At 47.4% G+C, this 19,889-nt stretch overlaps 1 protein-coding gene across 1 annotated transcript in view; it reads right to left on the reverse strand.

Annotated features, from left to right (window-relative positions):
- The window catches only part of LOC122378959 (prolyl endopeptidase FAP-like), a 40,707-nt gene extending 21,554 nt beyond the window's left edge, over window positions 1-19,153 (reverse strand). Inside the window, exons 1-10 of the mRNA XM_043360677.1 lie at window positions 19,020-19,153; window positions 18,519-18,601; window positions 18,147-18,238; window positions 17,377-17,451; window positions 16,907-16,959; window positions 16,299-16,522; window positions 14,472-14,632; window positions 14,016-14,119; window positions 13,689-13,812; window positions 13,168-13,296 (exon numbers count right to left, since the gene is read on the reverse strand). Coding sequence (XP_043216612.1) covers window positions 13,168-13,296; window positions 13,689-13,812; window positions 14,016-14,119; window positions 14,472-14,632; window positions 16,299-16,522; window positions 16,907-16,959; window positions 17,377-17,451; window positions 18,147-18,149 — 873 coding nt within the window. The 5' untranslated portion in view covers window positions 18,150-18,238; window positions 18,519-18,601; window positions 19,020-19,153. The remainder of the gene's footprint in view (window positions 1-13,167; window positions 13,297-13,688; window positions 13,813-14,015; window positions 14,120-14,471; window positions 14,633-16,298; window positions 16,523-16,906; window positions 16,960-17,376; window positions 17,452-18,146; window positions 18,239-18,518; window positions 18,602-19,019) is intronic.
- Between the last annotated feature and the right edge of the window lie 736 nt (window positions 19,154-19,889).

Below are 19,889 nucleotides of genomic sequence, written 5' to 3' on the forward strand. Positions count from 1 at the left end.
TGTTGGCTAAAATGTATGTTTGGTGGCCAAAAATCGATGACGACATTCGTGATATCGTGAAGTGTTGTGTGAAGTGTCAGGAACTGAAGGGCAGGGCCCCTGACGCTCCACTGCATCCTTGGCAGTGGCCGACTCGACCTGGCAGCGAGTCCATGTAGACTATTGCTCGGCTAACGGATAGATGTTTCTGGTGATAGTCGACGCCCACTCCAAATGGATGGACGTCTACCCAACTCGTTCCTCCGACTCACTGATCACGATTGAAAAATTACGAGCGTCGTTTGCGTGCTGGGGAGTGCCAACAGTGCTAGTGACCTACGCCCAGTGTTTTGTATCACAGCAATTCAAAACGTTTTGCAGTGTAAATGGGATCAGGCACTTAACGACACCCAGCCTATCACCCAAATCAAACGGCTTAGCCGAAAGAAGCGTGCAAAGCTTCAAAAACGGGCTGTACAAACAGATCTCGGGGTCCATTGAGACCAAGGTCTCTCGATTTCTGTTTAGGTACCGCACAACACCGCATACTACGACCTCATGTACGCCCGCCGAATTATTTCTGGGTCGTGTGCCACGCACTCATTTAGATGGTGTGCTACCAGATAGGCAGGAGCGTATACGGAGACAGCAGGAGGCTCAAAAGACGTACCGTGATCGAAATGCCCGTGAACGATGTCTGAACCCGGGTGACCCTGTGTATGTGCCTGCTGTCGATAGATTGCAGGGATTGGAGCGTTGTCGGTGGGCGCCCGGTCGTGTAGTGTTCGTAGAGGGAGTTAAGGTCACTGTGGAGCTAAATGACGGAAGGGTGATTGTGCGGCACGCCGACCAGGTTCGTGAGCGATATTCAGCTGTTCCGCATGTCGCTAACGATCCTCTCCGTTCCAGAGTGACACCGATACCTGCTCCTGATCCGGTCACGGAGAGCGCCGCTGCATCTGCACGGCATGCTCCCGTTCCCGGACAACTGGCCTCCACTCCCGACCGGCTGCCGGCTCCTGATCGAGCGCCTGCTCCTGGCCGGCCGCCTGTTCCGGCGCCGCCAGGGCTGACCGGAGCGGTGCCCGCGCCGGGTGTGACCACCGTCCCGCCGTCCGCACCCTCTCCCAGCGCGCCGCGGTACCGGCTGAGAGACCGGTCCACCCTGCGGCCCCCAGACCGATACGTGGCGAGCTATGAGTAGGCGTTTTGTTTCAGTTGTTATTTGTTCTGTGAGGTGCGTATTTATTTGCTTGTCCATGCTGTGCAAGTATTCGGGGTGGAGGAGTGTCATGGAGCTGAGCTGGCGGCCGCCGCGCCTGTGCACGCGTACTTGCGCTCGTGACATGCGCTCATGACACTCGTATGTGAACCGTGGTGGCGTCTCTGTGACCCGGGGGCTACCTGGCCGGCTCGAATACAGTTTGGACCGAGACACCGTCTGTGATAATATGCATTCATCCAATTTTCCAGCTTCCACATTAAACAAGAAACTGTGCGAGCAGATCTGGCGAAAAAAAAATAGATGTCCGGATAGTTAATTTCGTTACACCCTGTATGTTCTAGTGCAAACTAATGCTATGATGCTAGGGGAGCGGCTGCAGGCTGGCGTAGCGCGTGCGGCCTTACGGTGGTTGGGTGAACGTGCCACCTTCTGCTGTGGGGTGGGTGGGGTGGGGGAGGTCCTCCTTGACCCCGTGCCGGCCCCGCCACCTGTGCTGCGCCATCTTTGGGCTGGCGACGGTGTGGAAGCGCGTACCTTCCGTCAGTTTTCCAATTTCCAGGCATCTGAAGTCTGAACTCGGCGCTGGCCCTGTCGTCGATGTCTGCGCGTGAGCCGTGACGGGTGCCACAGCCTGCTGGCACCGGCGGGTACGTGCCGTGTACATGTGGTGCGGACTGCGGGACCGACTTGAACCACTCGAAGCCAACGGAGACCAGCCACCCTCATTCGCTCAGATTTATGTGAACGACCCACGAGCCGAAATACTGATGCCGAGGACCACGCACGCATTGTGGCATCACATAGAGAACACCTATTACATCCGGGAACGACTCCGATCGGCAATTTTCAGGAAATTTACCGTCCGCGGTGAATATTCCTGGGAATATGCTCTGAACGTATCAACCGAATTTGATGTTAGTGCCGGACCCGTGGACTCGGAACTGCGTCACTAATGCCTGTTCATAAATGTAGCGCGGCGTGAGCCATCCATGGACTGCGTGTTTCTTTTTTCCAACCAAAGGTAGGCACTATACCTGAAGATGCTTCTTTGTAACCAAACCAAGCAAAAACTAACAACCTAACCTAACCTAACTTGACTTAACCTACAGCCTACAAACCCACAACGCGCCAAAAATTTCAGCCGCCGGCGGGATTCGAACCTTCGGTCCTCTGAACACGGGGCGAGTGCGCTAACCAACCACTTCACCTCGCAGACAGCTGGCCGGATAAAGGTGTTGTAAGTCACTTGACAATGACGCACTGGGATATACTCCGTATAGCGCCTTCCTTTGATTGGAAAAAAGAATTACTTACGCCCGTGGACTAGCCTCTTCAACTCCGTAGCAGTGTCTCCCAACCTGCGGAAAGTTCAGCTGGTCGCATGATAACCGTGGCGAAGTTTTCTGGCTCTGTTTCAACGGCTCCTTCATATTCCCTTCATATCAGCATAAGCCAGATTTAGGCTAACTTGCAATTAAACGATCAAAAATGTTAGCTTAAGTTTCGTTAGGGTAAATTAAACGGTGTTTTATTTGGTTAGGCTAAGCCCGAAAAACGCGTATGCATGTATTTTACTCATCACCTCATTATCACCTCAACTGAAAAGCCACGATGCTTGTGGATGTTGTTGTATGTATAAATAAATAAATAAATAAATAGATGTCTAACGGCTCCCCACAAGGCCACTGAAGGCACCACACAAGCTCTCACTTAGCTCTAATGTCCATGTACCGGCCTCTGATGGATTTAAGCCAGCGCATTCATAGCTCCACACCAGCAATTGTAAGGGCTTCACACTGAAGTATCTGAGGGTTCCACACCGGTGTCTCTGAGGGCCACATACCGGCATCTCTGAGGGCCCCATACCCAGGGGCGCGGGAACTACTTTCCGAGTGGGGGGGGGGGGGCACACCATAATAGAGATTAACCTAGGGTACCTCCAAATCTAGTTTTCTCACCGGTTTTAGGCCACTTATTTTTAACCCCTCGGCTTTTTCAACAAAAAAGAAAACATTTGCAAAAAAAGTGTGGTATTCCGTCTCAAAGCTGTGGGGGCACCGCCCCCACGGCCCCAGAGTTGGGGGGGGGGGGCAAGCTGCCCCCACTGCCCCCCCGGCTCCCGCGCCTATGCCCATACCGGCGTCTCCGAGGGTCCACATCTGGCAGGCACCCATCAACGACTGAAGGTCCCACACTGTCGACTCCGAGAGCCCCATCTGCGTCTGGGAGCACCATGCCGTCTCTAAGAACCACAGCGGCTCCTCCGTACGAAAGATGGGCGTCTGCATGTCAAATGGGAGCGGTTCTGAGACAGTAGGGCACCTACGTGCAATAGAGGGGCGCCTATGATGCCCATAGCGGCGCCTCAATGCGAAAGAGGGGCGCCTGTGAGGCCTACATATATGGGCGTCCACATGCAATAGGGGTCTGCAATGCAATTGATCAATGCCATGGGAGTGCATTCATAACAAACAGGGGCGCCGGCATGGCAAACAGAGGCGCCTTCAGGCTTCAAGTGTCCATAAAAGAGAGACGCCTATGATAAGCGCACATTGTATGCGACTGTGGGACATATAGGGATGTCTCTGATGACCATACATAGGGCGCTTATATGCCAAAGAGGGCGCCTATGAAGCTAATGGGGGCACCTGGGAAACGAGGAAGACATTTGTGTAAGGGTTTTCAGGGGTCATGCGCCATTTGCGGCAAAAAGATACTAAAAAAAAAATCGGAGGGGGAATGAGTTTTAAAAATGGTGCGGACTTTCCGCTCTGTTCGCTTAAGCGGTTACGCCCCTGGCTGGGTACATCTGCCCGATCTCAGAAGCTAGATTTGGAGGTCATACCTATTTGAAAGCAGCCAGCAGGACGAGGCAAAAGTTGGAGGCCCCTGAAAATAGGAGGCCCCCTGGAAAAGGAGGCCCCTTGACAGGGTGGCCCACCCACTTTCCATGACGTTCCTACGCCCGTTGCGACAAATACTGGCAAATGTGGTGGCAAATGTGGCAAATCCGCGGTGCGGCCTTTGGGGTCTATGCCGAGCAGCTACCGAATATCATGCGGCCTAGAAAATAAAAATTGCCGTTCCCTTTGCATGTAGAAAATAATAATCATTATCAAAACAAATTTGTTATGTGTTGAACAACAAAGCATAAGAAATTGATGTCTTCGACGTTTTCAAGTTTGCTGAAACCTTTCGGTACGCAATGCTTCATCCTACCGCCTTTCCTGGAGCTGCCCTGCCACCCGCCAAGAACGCCAAGAACACTGACAACACATTGCTTCTATACAAAAGCACCAATTAAACACATCTGTTTTAAAAGGAATGCAGGTCACGCTTCTTTGAATGTTCTCATGATTTCAGTTGCATTGTAACGAAATTCGTTCCTACCCCGTCCTCCACCTCCCTCTGTACCTACTTACTGCCCAGCCCCCTCGCCCACTTACAATACCCTTATATGGTCCTCACTCCTCACCTGCGACGCCTGTCCTTGCCCGCTTCTGATTGGTGCTATGATATGACGTACATCTATATGTATGACGTGTGTGTATGACGTTTGAATATAGCGGCCGACGCCGAACGCCGAGCAGGAGCTGTGAAAGATTCATTCGAAAGCCAACCGCCGTAGCGGCCTGACGTATCGTTATTCAAAGTCCCGGCCGACTGTTTATTACTTTTGGATTCTGTCGTCAAATTTGCAATACATACTTGAAGAAAAGAAAACCGTGTTGGTTATACGGCTGAAACAAGAGGTCCCCAAACAGACTATCACAGAAGAAGAAATTGCTTATTTACTTTTTACATTTGTTACAAATGGTGCCGTGACCCGGATCAAATAAAAAAACTCAAGAATTGAAATTGGTTCCGCAAGAAATTGCTCTACAAGTCTACGAACAGTAAGCTGTCACTCTTTCCTATCTTTTCCCTGAACGTCTTCGCCCACATTTTCGCTTTCGATTGCTCAACTGTTATTGTGCCTGTGTACATTTGTGTAATTTTTGCATTGTGTGACTGTTATCTCCGCAGATGTTTTCGTGTGTCAACTGAACTGTTTATTTGTCAACGCTCCATAAACACCACTTGTTTGTATTCGCTGATTGATTTATACTTACTAGAGTTTTCAAAATGTCCGAGGCAGTCATCACCAAAGCGCTCCAAAATATTTGTCAGGAACTCCGTATTCAGGGTCTAACTCAGCACATCCGAACATTCTCCGGGGAGGGTTCCGCCAAATTCGCCCAATGGTTAAACGACATGGATCAGATATCTATTACGTGCGATTCAGAGCGTATGTGTGTTTTGGCGACCATCACTTTAAACGGATCCGCTGGTGCGTACGCTTCACGCATGCTAAAAGAAAACCCCCAAATAACGTGGTCGGAACTCCGACGCAAACTAAAAGAAAGGTATAGCGAAATGACTGATCCGTACCTGGCTTCGGAAAAATGCAGACGTCTAAAACAGAACCGTGGTGAGTCGGTACAAAATTTTGCTGAAAAGCTGCGGACAATGGCATCGGAGGCATTCGAAAATCTCTCTGCCCCTGAGGCGCAACGCTTCCTAGTAGAAGTGTTCCAAAAAGGCGTGAGCGACGACAGCTTGGCGCGAAACTTGATCAGGAAAAGATTCACTAACCTCGACGACGCCCTCGCTTTCGCTGAAAGTGAGCAGCAGGCCGACAGGACTTTCCAAGTCTGCCGCCATCACTCCCCTCCTCAGTCCGACGTCGAACCCATGGACTGCAGCGGTATTCAGTCCGCTACAGACTCTGAACTTCGGACCACTATTCAGAATCTAACCTCCCAAGTGCAGCGAATGTCTCGCGACATCCAAAAACTGAAACCGCAAAAACGTGCTCAGACCGCCCCACCGCAGGTGCGCTTCAACGTACCTCCGACTACTCCCCCACCGACTTACTTCAACGTTCCCCCGACAGCTCCCCCGCAAGTCCGCTTTGATGTTCCACCCCCGCTGATGTCGTACTATGGCAACGTACAAACTCCCCCTCAAGCCCCTCAGACTCCCAGACCGAACTACCAGTGGACTGAAGATGGATCCCCCATCTGTATCGCTTGTGGCACACCTGGACATGTACGCCGTACGTGCCGACGCAACCCAACCCGTCCTCCTCCCCAAAGTACCCAGGGAAACGCGAACGCGCGTCTCGAAAAATAGCGACCAGAAACGCGCCAAAGAAAGACGGTCCGAAACGGAAAGTTTCTACAAAGAAACCTGGACCGCAAGCAGCACAAATTAAAATTAAACCTGACACGCCGATGTGCTATGTATCTCTGAGCGACCAAAAAGCCTATTCGTTAGTAGATTCAGGAGCGGACATATCCCTTATTTCACGTGAAGCTTTTGATAAAATTCAGTGCAGGAAAATCAAGGGTTTTTCTACGAGGAACTGCGTTCCTATTCGTTCTATCTCTGGTCATAGACTCACAAACTTCGGAACGGCCGTACTACAAGTCAAAATTGCAGGATTTAATCAACCGTTCAAATTCCAAATCGTAGAAGGTCTGAAAAACGACTGTATCCTAGGCAACGACTTTCTCTCCGCATTCGGTGTTCAATTGGATTTTGGACAAAAGACGATGAACCTCAACGGTAACGTCATCCCTCTGCGACCGCAACGTCTGACTTGCCAAACGACGACATCTTTGGTTCGAGTGCCTCACAAAGTTACAATTCCTGCTCAGTCGTATATAGAGATTCCTGCGTTAGTCAACCGTGTTCAATTGCTAGATCAAGATTGTATAGTTCAACCTTTGAGCAATGCACCCGTTCTAGGAGAAGAACCTGGTTTGTGTTTGGTTGAAAGTGTAGGTCACGTAGACAAAAACAAGCGTATTACAGTCGTGATAGTGAACGCCACTGGTAGGGATTACGTTTTGCCTTCTCGATCAGTCATTGGCATTGCGGAAGTTTTAGAAGACCCGGAAGGATGCATATTTACAGCTAGTGAGGAAGGTGACCAGTGTAGTGAACCGTCAGATGACGTCCCCGAAAGTCAAAAAGCGCTATTGTCACATGTGTCCGAAGATCAACGTAAAAAGATACAAGACTTCTTGGCCCAAAATGAGGATTTGTTTGCAAAAAGTGATTTGGATTTAGGTTGTACTGATTTAGTGAAAGCAACAATTGAAACTGGTGATCATCCACCAATTAAACAGCGACCTTACCGGTTGCCTTTCAGTCAGAGAAAACTTGTAGAAGAGCATATCCAGAAAATGTTGCAGGCTGGCATCATTTCCCCTAGTCGTAGTCCCTGGTCTAGTCCGATTGTGATTGTAGATAAAAAGGATGGACAAAAACGGTTTTGTGTTGATTTGCGTGCTTTGAACAAGATCGTTGTCAAAAATAGTTACCCTCTTCCGCGCATAGACGACATTTTGGCTTCGCTTGAAGGTGCGAAATATTTCACTTCTTTAGATCTCCGCAGTGGGTACTGGCAGATAGCCATGGATCCCGAGTCAAAGGCCAAAACGGCATTCACTTGTTTCATGGGCCAATACGAGTTTGAAAAGTTATGTTTTGGGTATGTCAATGCACCCAGTCTATTTTCAGAGCTTATGAATAAAGTACTGTGGGGCATTCAACACAAATTTACTATTGCGTATTTGGATGATATTTTGATTTATTCAAAAACCTTTGAGGAACATTTAGAACATATAGATGCAGTCTTTTCACGTTTGAGAGACGCTGGCTTGAAATTGAAGATGTCAAAATGTGAGTTTTTGAAACAAGAAGTAAAATACCTAGGCCATGTAGTTACTCCATCTGGTATCAAACCGGATCCCGAGAAAATAAGTGCAATACAAAATCTCCGTCCTCCGACAAATGTCAAAGGCGTCAGATCATTCCTTGGTATGTGTGGATTCTACAGGCGATTCGTTCCAAATTTTGCAAGGATAGCCAAACCATTGACCGAGCTAACAAAGAAAAATCGTCGTTTTTATTGGGATGATGCATGTCAGTCTTCGTTTGAAACTCTTCGTTCAGCTTTAACAGTTGCACCAATTTTGGCATATCCGAACGTAGATAAGCCGTACAAGTTATATACTGACGCGTCACAAAACGCCATAGGTGCTGCGCTAGTCCAAGAGACTGAATTGGGTGAAAGAGTCATCCAATATTTGTCGCATCAGCTCAACGAAACCCAGCAACGCTGGCCTACTATCGAGCGAGAAGCTTATGCGATTGTATATAGTGTACAAAAGTTCCGTCCCTATTTACTCGGTTGTAAAGTTACGATTATGACGGACCACCAGCCCCTCAAGCACCTGTTCACCAGTGAAATGAAGAATGCTAGGATTCAACGTTGGGCGATTATATTAGATGAGTATGGATGTGATATACAGTATATTAGTGGACGTCAGAATGTAGTTGCAGACGCATTGTCGCGACTGGACACCTCAGGAGAGGATTGTCACACGGATATCCCAGGAAATGGATTAATGACTAGTGAGTCATTACCGTGCCATGTCGACGAATGCGTAGACACATTCGGTGTAAATAATGAATCTTCGTGTCGTGTGAATGTGATTGATTCCGATAGAGCGCCTGACGTTCAAGTAGAGACTGAAGTGAAAAGAAGTGAGTTACCTGAGGCTCCTCCCAAGGAAAAATTCAAAGAGTTTTTACAAGGACACCCCGACCTTGGTTTACTTCAGAGAGAGGATCCCGAGATCCAACAATTGATCAAAGTATTACAGGACCCAAATCATTCGAACCATGCTGTAGTGTCTCGTTATTATATTTTGGAAGACGGTCTACTATATCGAGTTTCTGATCCGTCCAAATACCCCTCATTTCCAGGTTTGCAGTTAGTTATTCCCAAGCCCCTACAGAAACTGATCATCGAAGAAATTCATTCAGGCTATTTCGGCGGGCACTTAGGTATAGATAAAACGTACGACAAGATCCGTTCACGTTATTTTTGGTCCGGTCTATATCGAGACGTTGTTCAGTACTTAAAAACATGTGTCGCCTGCAATATGCGGAAGCTCAGACGCGAGCGACCCCCTCTGCAAGATATGCCAATCCCCAAGTTTCCTTTCGAGCAGATCGCAGTAGATACGTCCGGTCCGTACCCTGAAAGTTTCCAAGGAAACCGGTACATTATTACTGTCATCGATTTATTTTCTGGATGGCCAGAGTCGTTCGCTACCTCATCAAAAAGTGCAGAAACGGTTGCCCAAATTTTATTAGAACATATCATCCCTCGCCATGCTTGTCCTAGGATTATGATTTCCGACAATGGTACAGAGTTTTGTAACGCCGTCATAGACCAAATTACAACTTTTAGCAACATTAAACATATCCGAACTTCCGTTTACCACCCGCAATCGAACGGCAAATGCGAAAGATATAATAGAGTTCAGAACGACATGTTAGCAAAGTTAGTGAGTAAATCTCAACGTGACTGGGACACAAAGCTTCCTTCAATCTTGTCTGCTTATCGCACCGCGAAAAACGAGACTACCAAGTATTCCCCTTTCTTCCTTCTTTACGGTCGTGACCCTGTTCTACCACTCGATAGCATTTTATCTCCAAAATATCGTTACCAAGGTGAAGATTACGTACCTACCATGCTCGAAAACATGCATTCTGCCTACAGTCATGTGCGTCACAACTTAGTACAAAGTCATGAGAGAAACAAATTTTATTACGATCGTACCGCCAAGCCAACGAAAATCAAAGTCGGTGATATGGTTTACTTCAGAAACCCTACAGAGGCGACTCAAAATGCTTCCAAACTGTCGTGCCATTGGAAACCTTTTTACCGCGTTATCAAAGCCATCAACGACGTAACCTTTGTCATTAAGAACCAGCTGTCTGGCGATGTCAAAGTAGTGAACGTTCATAATTTGAGATTCGCTGATCCAGATACCCTTTGGGAAAACGTGACAGAAGAACCACATCATATCAACAGCAAGTACGAAAGTAAACAGAAGTCGTTTATCCCAGTTCCACTTCGTGTGCAGCCTCCACGTCAATCAAAGTTCTCATTCGCTGATACAGAAATGCATAATACTGAAACAGTCACAGATCGGTCTATTCGTGATTCAACCCCCAGTTCGATATCAAACCCTGTTGAAACTTACGCTCCAGCGAAACCGTCGCCGAGTGAACAAAATTACCCACCTTTACCTGAAGATTCTGATTCCGATGCAGATCTTGACGTGCCGTTATCCGAAATGCGAAAACGATGGAGAGAAGAAAAATTGAAAGACAATAGTTCTGACGACGAGAATATTCCTTTGTCCCAATTAGCAAAGCGCCTGAGAACGGAAAAGTTATCTGATCCATTCGAAATTGAACCTACCCCTATGAAAAGACCACTCACCCGTACAGAATCAGAGTCGAACGACATGGATGCAGAAGCGCGTAGCCCTCCTTCAAAATTACAATGTGCCGACCAGGACCACGAATCGGATTCAGACGAATTGGACGCCGATGGTGTACATATTGAAAAGGAGCAAATGTGTACTAACCCACGTGTGAAAGAAGCCCTGTTAGTTAAGATGCTGAAAACGCATGAGAAGTTGATGACCGACATGTTCAAACAATTAGAAAAAATGTAAAAAGGTTCCCCGGCCCACTGAGTTATTACAGGTCGGACGACAGCCGAATGCCTACAGTGTTTTATGGAACCCAGCTAGTACGATGAAGGCTGAACGGCTGTATGGTGTTATAGTGTTTATATAGAATATGGATCCCGGTTTGTATGCCGAAGACAACGTAATCGCGGTACCACGTTGTATTGTGTTTAATGATATACCGACTCTGGCTAGTATGCCACAGCCATTTATGTGTTGTTCATTTTAGGTTCGGTCAGTGAACCGTTCAATTGTTCGTGTACTAACCTCATGTTTGCGAAATGTTGATAGTTGTTTGTGTGTGTTCCAGAGATGTGGGAAAGACCGTTCTTCCTGACATTCCTGTTCTATCTGACATCTCCGACAACGGCCAACGTTCTCTTCCTGCCCCGAGGCCATCTCTACGCTTCATACGACCACTGGACTCTTCACATCCCCATCGAAACCAGGACATCATGGACGTTTGTATTGAAGCTAGAGCATCATGTGAAGCTCTTTAAAAGTAAAGTCAGTAGTATATTTGCAGAGCACCGCCAACAATTGCGAAGTGACCAGGCAATTCAGCTTTTTGCTAAGTTTAACCAGAGCGTAAAAGTTATTAACATTGTAATAGATACTTGGTCAAATGCGGTACTTGTTGATCTTTCGGAAACTAATGTTTCACTCCCCGAAGCAGTAAACTTCATTCCCCCACTTCAGGACAAAAGTGTCCATCTGTCTAACTTGAGGAAACATATTCAGCAGATTCGAGTACGCAATGCTCAGCATAATAAAACTGTCGTTATCCCCGCCATCTCGGTCACAACGTGTATTGTGGTTGCGTTAGTGCTATTAACTGTTCTATACGTCCGATGTCATGTGTTTAAACCCATTATGATCCGACCCCAGAAAGTATCCGCTCAAAATCCTGCCCCTGACAGCGTTATTGTTGAAGAAACGTCAAGTGTAGCTCCAAATATCAAGCCCCGGGAAAAACTCACGGACCCAAGTCCCTCGTGCTTACAATGGTTAAAATCGTCTCCGACCCTCGCTTCTCAGAAATCCGCAGATGTCTGATTCAAATATTTTCCAGAGGAGTTCTTTCTCCGCAGCAGAGGTACCAGTAGCGGCGCTCCCACACTCGGTCGAGCCGCCGCCGGTGCTAGTCAGCGCCACTGAGATCGGGCCGCCCCGCATCGGACACCCCACGTCCGGGCGCCCCGATAAAACTACGCTGACGCGTGGTCTGGTCAGCCCGACACCGAACGGACGACCCACAACAAGACGCGAGACGTGAGAACGTCAATGTGTCAATATCTGACACATCATCTGGCGACAGCGTGTCGACACCTGACACACGATCTGGTGTCAATGGACAATGGACTGACAAACACGTGTCAGACAGCAGCGTCAAAGGTGACCTAAACCCTCTGAACTCTCTGAACTCCCTGAACTGATGTGCCCGGAGCGGAATCTTACCAGTGATTGCGAAGCGAGAACCGAATCGATGAGCACGAGTGGGACAGTAGACTATGTTTCGTAAGCGGACAATGAAGAAGACTCTATAGACTTATAGCTACGAGGACTACAACGAAAAGAACGGGAAATTGTGTGTTGAGGTGCTGTGTATATTGTTGTGTTAGGCGTTGTTTGTGTTGTGTCGTGTGTTGTGTACGTTATATCATGCATCATATTAGGAGTATCCCAAGCCGAAAATTTTGGTCAAAATTTCAGCTTTAAGGACCTCGCGTTGTGTTGTAACGAAATTCGTTCCTACCCCGTCCTCCACCTCCCTCTGTACCTACTTACTGCCCAGCCCCCTCGCCCACTTACAATACCCTTATATGGTCCTCACTCCTCACCTGCGACGCCTGTCCTTGCCCGCTTCTGATTGGTGCTATGATATGACGTACATCTATATGTATGACGTGTGTGTATGACGTTTGAATATAGCGGCCGACGCCGAACGCCGAGCAGGAGCTGTGAAAGATTCATTCGAAAGCCAACCGCCGTAGCGGCCTGACGTATCGTTATTCAAAGTCCCGGCCGACTGTTTATTACTTTTGGATTCTGTCGTCAAATTTGCAATACATACTTGAAGAAAAGAAAACCGTGTTGGTTATACGGCTGAAACAAGAGGTCCCCAAACAGACTATCACAGAAGAAGAAATTGCTTATTTACTTTTTACATTTGTTACAGCATTCTTTATGTATATGTCGTAGCTTCGGCCTTTGCCTGCTCTTGGCTATGATATGATACTTGTACAAGTACAATGTTCCCAAAATGCACGGCTATTAGAAGCCACACTGGCCCACACGGTGTCTCCTCTGCTGGTGTGCCTAATTACAATGTGAAACACGTTTACGATGTATTCTTACCCGTACAATCCGTCGCCGGCCACCGTCCGCCTCAGCTCTCACAAGCAGCAGGGCGGCTGGATCATCGGCGCAGAACACTGGGGCGGGCCCGACCTCCACCCAGCCCATCTCCACCACCGTCTGGTATAGCTGCCGGTTAGGAGACCGACAGGGTCATGTCAGTGGTCAGCTAGTTGTAGTGCTGTATCGACCGACTTGTGTTGAATCGATATTGGTTGAAGCGGGCCACATTCAATATCGTCAATAATGAGGTTAGGTAGGGCTGTGTCGTGCACAATTTGAGGAAACAATGAATAATAAAAGGGGTTCAGCCAGCCCCATGCAGAACCAATGCAGCTGGCAATTACTAGACAGCTTGTCGATGCGCAAGTAGAAATGTTCTTCTCTGTATGACTGAAAAGGCATGCGCTTACTTTTTAAGTTCATCAACATCAAACACTGCAATGCCGTGTCGTGTTCCGCCCCTTCCTCGTCTCGCATTTGCTCCATCAAACCTCACAGCGGTAGTGCTGGTAGCTCACCAATGTGCACCGCCACTCCGGTGATGTGCACAGACTGACGTAGCTGGCGTTCTGACGACGGTTGTACCACGTGATCGACACGTGCGCGTCATCCATCCATCTCACACCTGCTGCGTAAGCAGCTCTGGAAACAGAACAAAACAAAGAATGAAATCTAACAGTTACACCCTATATTCCCACACCCTACACCCTATTCTATAGAGCCTTGGTTACACCTACCCAAGTTAGATTCGTATCATCTTCAATGTTGACTGTTGAGTTCCATGTTTCATATCCATCACCAATGTAACGCGGAGGGCTGATCACGTAATTCACAGACTCACTCACCCACTGCCCAGTTGACGTGGAGGACTGATCACGTGGTTTATCATCTGTTGCGGTCGGGAGACCTCGACCACGGTGACACGCAGGGTCGGATTAACGTCTCCAGCCTGGCGATAGTCAGAGTCAGGCTCACGCTGACCTTGTACAGTGACTCCAGAGATATGTGAGCACCCTCTATATCGTCAAAATTTGTTTTATAGCCGATGGTTTTTAATTGCTAGCGTACAGTACTGTGTTTGTGCAAACATTATGGTTTTTACAGCAGTCCAGAGGGCAGAGGCCTATTATAGGTAGGCCTTATAATGTATGCCTCCCATAGTCAGTGTCTATTGAACAACAAAGATAGCGTCCCTTTAGATTGGTCTCATGCATCGACATGCACCATGAACTCAATAACAAGCGGCGTAAGTACACTTTCTCAGCCTGCGGTAGCCGGAATCGTCTAATGCATGAACTCACCCTGGGGCAGGATACCGTGTACACGGAGGGTGGTGTACCGGCGGTGGTACCGTACACCGCGTACGGCCAGCCGCGTACCGCCCCGGCGTCCACACTGAGGTACAAAATGTGACTCCCGCCCGGCGAGGGCCACGACGCCACCGTCGAGCCCAGTATGTGGTCTGAAATGAAAAAAAAACTACGAAAACTGTCGGGAAATCGCAGCAAAACTAAAGGCCGGAGGACAGCAATAAGAGCAAAGGCTGATGTGTTCTTTCAGGTAATATTCATTACCTCAGGAGGAAAAGAAGATGAACGACCCATTAGCGTAGAACGTGAATCCTTTTCATAACAACCCGGCCAGTGTATACTGCCTGACTAACTTAGCACATTAATGATTCTTCCATCCTGTTCAGTGCAGTTGCATTAACATTCTGGCCTCCCTTCCCAGAAAGGTGAACGACCCATTTGCGTAGCTTGTGAATTCCTTAACCCGCGCACCGACGGGTCTGCGCCAACTTCGCACCGACGGGAGGGGAGGGGGGGGGGCGGATGACCGCCCCCCCCCCCTGAGATCTCGAGAACGAAGCAAGATAGCGACAAGTGGTAAACGGCATCGGATACGCACGGTCAAGATCTACAATTTTACAAAGGTCATTTTCAGGTCAGGACAAAGATGACGTCACAGGGGTCGAAAAAGTCAAAATGGCGGCGCTAGATATGGATAGAGTTTTTCTCGAATAACTTTCGAATTAGTCAAGATAGGAACAAACTAAGGGCATCATCGTGATCTTCTCGTCAATCCGCATCGAATGATATATACGTTGACCTCGAAAGGTCAAGGTCAAAGGTTGACCTCAGGTCACGTGACCGCGAGGTCATCATGTATATCATTCGATGCGTCTTGACGAGCTGAACACAATGAGACCATCCACGCGGCTGTATCTTGTTCCTGTACGGAGTTATTGGCCAAAAACCTTTGGTGACCTTTGATGACGTCACATGACCTCACAGCTGCCCAACAGCAAAACAGACCTCAAGGTAGTGAAGATTGATCGTATATGAAGTCATGTATGGTATATGGGGCCATTCCGACCCGTTTTAGTGGTAAAAACAGGGAGTTGATTTTTCCCCCATTGACATAATGGGGAGGTCGCGAAATTGACCTGACCTTAGGTCACCGATATCAAAATTCCGAGATATACAAATTGTAGCTACTAATGACCTAATAACATCCTGCGACTTTCAAAGGCCTCCGACATCTACTGTAGCTCTGGCACGGTGACAAAGTTGCAAAAAAGTGACTTGAGGTTGGGTCACTCAAAGTGACCTGGTGACCTGACCTTAAAAGGTAGGAGGTTCAAACTTGCACACCATGTGTAAAATTGATGAGGGAATAGTCATACCAAATTTCCGCGGTTTTCCCGCTATTCGCCAAAAACCTCAGGGGGGCGGATATCCGCCCCCCCCCCGCCGTCGGTGCGCGGGTTAATACCAGCCAAAACCAAAAGATCTTGAGTGAAAGACACAGATCCACATAGGTATAGGTATATTTCCCTAGAACCCCGCTGTCGCAGAGTGTAGGATAGTCAGTGGCGTGCGCCCGTTTCCAATTCTCTCTCTCTCTCTCTCTCTCTCTCTCTCTCTCTCTCTCTCTCTCTCTCTCTCTCTCTCTCTCTCTCTCTCTCTCTCTCTCTCTCTCTCTCTCTCTCTCCTCTCTCTCTCTCTCTCTCTCTCTCTCTCTCTCTCTCTCTCTCTCTCTCTCTCTCTCTCTCTCCTCTCTCTCTCTCTCTCTCTCTCTCTCTCTCTCTCTCTCTCTCTCTCTCCTTTCCATGGTAACCCGCCCACCTGTGTGGAGCGGGTCGCTGACGCCGTGGAACAGGTCCGGCCGACCGTCGGTGGTGATGGGGTACGTCTCCGAGCCGTCAGCTCGCGGTAGGTAGTAGAGGTTGTTCTCTTTGGCTACCAGGAGAGCCGAGCGCAGCTGGTCGCCGGCGCCAGCCGGCATCCACAGAGCGAACTGAACAGTAGGGTGACCACCGTCGGAACCGATGCGCAGAGGAGCACTGTAGCTGAGGGAAAACAACAAACGATAGCTAGGGAGGGGGCTGTATGTGAACCTTCCCGACGTCACTCAATCGGTAACATCAGAACTAATAACGGACAAATGTCTGTTACCAAAATCAACGAAAGCGATCTAAGCGTTTAGTTTGCATGATACCGTGAAATCAATTAGATCGTTTTCTTACTTAAAAAAACAACAACAACAGAAACTGCTGACTTTTCCGTCTTCAATTCATTACAGGTTAGACAAATAAACATTCATAGTCATACGATACGACTGTCGTAAAAATTACGTATAGTCTGTTTGATAGATACCAATATACCAATGGTTGCTTTTGTATGTAGCTTCCAAGGCAACCAAAGGGGTAATTTAGACTTAATAATATACTTACCCTGTTTCCACTCCCCATATCCAATATTTGGTGCCATGATCGGTACCAGAGCCCTGACAGCAATGTAAAATGTCGTCAGTGCCATTGCCATCGACAAGACATAAAAATCGGTCATTGGTCATGAAAAGATAAAGTTGAGTTAGTTTTCATACGCCAGTAACATGATCAGTAAACATTCATACTAATCATAGTATTTGCTTAAAAAAAAACGCTTTGATTGATAAGCAATGCGGTTAAATCCACGCCATGTTATTGCGAGAAAAATACATCGAATGACAAGCACGGTAACACATAGTCATGCAAAAACGCCGTCCAAGGGACGTTTTTCTCCATCGATCAAAACAGCAAAAGGTTTTTATCACACTTGTTGCAATCATCTCACAGCGATATGAATCAGTCTATTCTTATGTGTAGCCTGGTATACCTATCATATAATAACTTTATTTTTTTCATTTGATTCAAACCATTACCTTGGCACGGCTTTTGGAGAGAAGAACGAATCTCAGATCTGGAGAAACTTGAAATTCGTCTGCATTTGTCTGTATCTGAAATATTAACAACAAATTGACCAACGAAGGCAGCTATCATCGACTGAAATCGCCTGGTGATAATCACATTGGCATTAGATACTCGTTGGAAGGGCACTGGGGATGCCGGACAACTGATAAAACTTCAAGAGACAATAATGTGGTTAAAGGGACTGTCCCACCTTTAACATGGGGTTTGAGTTGAGATAGCCAAGTTTGCGGCGAGGTTCAGAAACCACTATCTATCTAGGTTGCAACCCCCGCGGCCTCTTGGTGTTTAAGAAATTCGTTCCCTTCATTTGAAAATGGGCCTTGTGCAAGGCCCTATCTTCAACATGGAGCGACCGTTAGTGTGACGTCACCTCGTTTAGTCATTCTTATTTAAATGGGTTTGTTCGTTGAAAAATCGCTTAAAACTTGGTCTGCACTTTGTTGTGGTGCCTACAGAGTAAAAAGAATCAGCTTTATGACAGTAATGTGGCCTGGGGAAGGAGGTAATTTTGGGCTGTGACGTCACATATTTGAAAGTTTGTGTTTGGAATATGGGAAGCCTAAGATGTTTAATGAAAAATAAATGCCCGAACCGTGTTCCTAGTCATCCAATCTATGAAGTCGGGCACAATTTAACTGGTTTTAACAACATTTTAGAAGGTGGGATAGCCCCTTTAAGGACAAATAACAAGTAGCGTAGGTAATCGTTCACGTATACGAACCATTGTGCTGTTACTGACGAGCGTGCGAGTGTGATGCGTTCGCGCATTGAAGACAGAGACTCCACCGTGGTCGTCCCTGAATATCAACTGATCTGAAAAAAGAAATAAAAAGAAGACTTTATCTGTTTACATTTTTAACTGTTGTTAAAAAAAAAAATATCTTTTTCAGACTAAGACAGATCACAAGAACTTATCGCTTCCTTCCTTATCCGGCCATTTCTGCTCGTTAGAAATACATTATCATCCTTTCACGAAATAAATCAAACGCGCGTAGCTATTGTGAGTGAACAACAAGCACATCGTGCATCGTACATCGTGCACATCGTTATGAACACAGAGAGTACATCCATTTGTCCACAGCCATTTGCATACCTGCAATCCATTTGCCGGCAAATGGTGGCACGATGTAAGTCCCTTTAGTGATATCGTCCAGTGTCACTAAATGACCACTTATTCTAAAAAGGAGGAAATGTGTCATTAGCTGTTCCCAACTTGCTGACAAAATGCAATGCAAGATAACTTTAAGTTTAATAAACGAATAGTCTAGTATGTAATTTTACCATTTTCTGACTGTAAACGTTATGTAACGTAAAACATTCCATATATTTCCTCATTATTATAACATGTCTTCGTCTTCATTCGTACATCTTCGAAGCCTGTGCATTGCGCACTGTGCAGCCGAGAGAGAGAGAGAGAGAGAGAGAGAGAGAGAGAGAGAGAGAGAGAGAGAGAGAGAGAGAGAGAGAGAGAGAGAGAGAGAGAGAGAGAGAGAGAGAGAGAGAGAGAGAGAGAGAGAGAGAGAGAGAGGGAGGGAGGGAGGGAGTGAGGGAGAGTGGGAGGGCTAGTTCAGTGCGCTCAAGGTCAAACGCTGACCTGGGGTCGAGATCGTCCGGCGTCAGCAGGATGATGCAGGTGACAATGAGGGAGCTGATGGCACCTATCACCAGCAGCGAGATCAGGATACCCGGCCAGTTTCTGCTGCTCGGTGCGGTCGCTACCAGGTCCTGAAAAATGACAACGGATGAGCATTGGTGCCCACACTGCGGAAATGATGTGTTGTAAATGCCTTTGTAGCTTGGCATACAATGTTGTCACAAATGGCCACAATCGGCACTAGACAAGTTTCCAATAAATTTTCATTGGATCTCATAATAAGCCATGGTGTCAAAAAGTGCGGGCGTTTTATGCGAATTTAAGATCAATCCCAAACATATAACCAACTGTTATCTTCTTTTTTATTAAGCTTAAATTCGCATAAAACGTCCAGGAAACCCCTGATTTACTTAGACGGCCCGAATACTAATTTTACATGGCGTCATTCCGCTTTATCCTTGATGAAGACACAGATATAAGGCCCTCATGATGAGGACGTTAATATCGGACGGTGATTCAGCTGACATATTGAGTGAAGACACAAGTATGTATGTACAGGTGGCGGCGCCATGATAGTGATGGGATCAGCCAAGTTCACGGCATCCGTTGATGTCGTCAGGTATCATGTGAGCCTCACTGTGAGGCTGGTACCTGAGGTCAATGGTTTAGCCCGTGACTCACGAGTCATTGGTTTAGCTCGTGACTCATGAGGTCATTAGAAGCCATGATTTTAGAAAAGGTCACAGGGTAAGCTGGTTAAGTCAGCAAAGGTCACAGAGTCAGCTGGCGAGGCCAGCAAAAGTCACGGGTTTAGCTATTGAGGTCACTTGCAGGTCACAAGGTCAGCTGGTGAGGCCATCACAGGTGACT

The sequence above is a fragment of the Amphibalanus amphitrite genome, unplaced genomic scaffold, assembly GCF_019059575.1.
Source record: "Amphibalanus amphitrite isolate SeventyFive unplaced genomic scaffold, NRLGWU_Aamphi_draft 000068F_arrow, whole genome shotgun sequence".
NCBI lineage: Eukaryota > Metazoa > Arthropoda > Thecostraca > Balanomorpha > Balanidae > Amphibalanus > Amphibalanus amphitrite.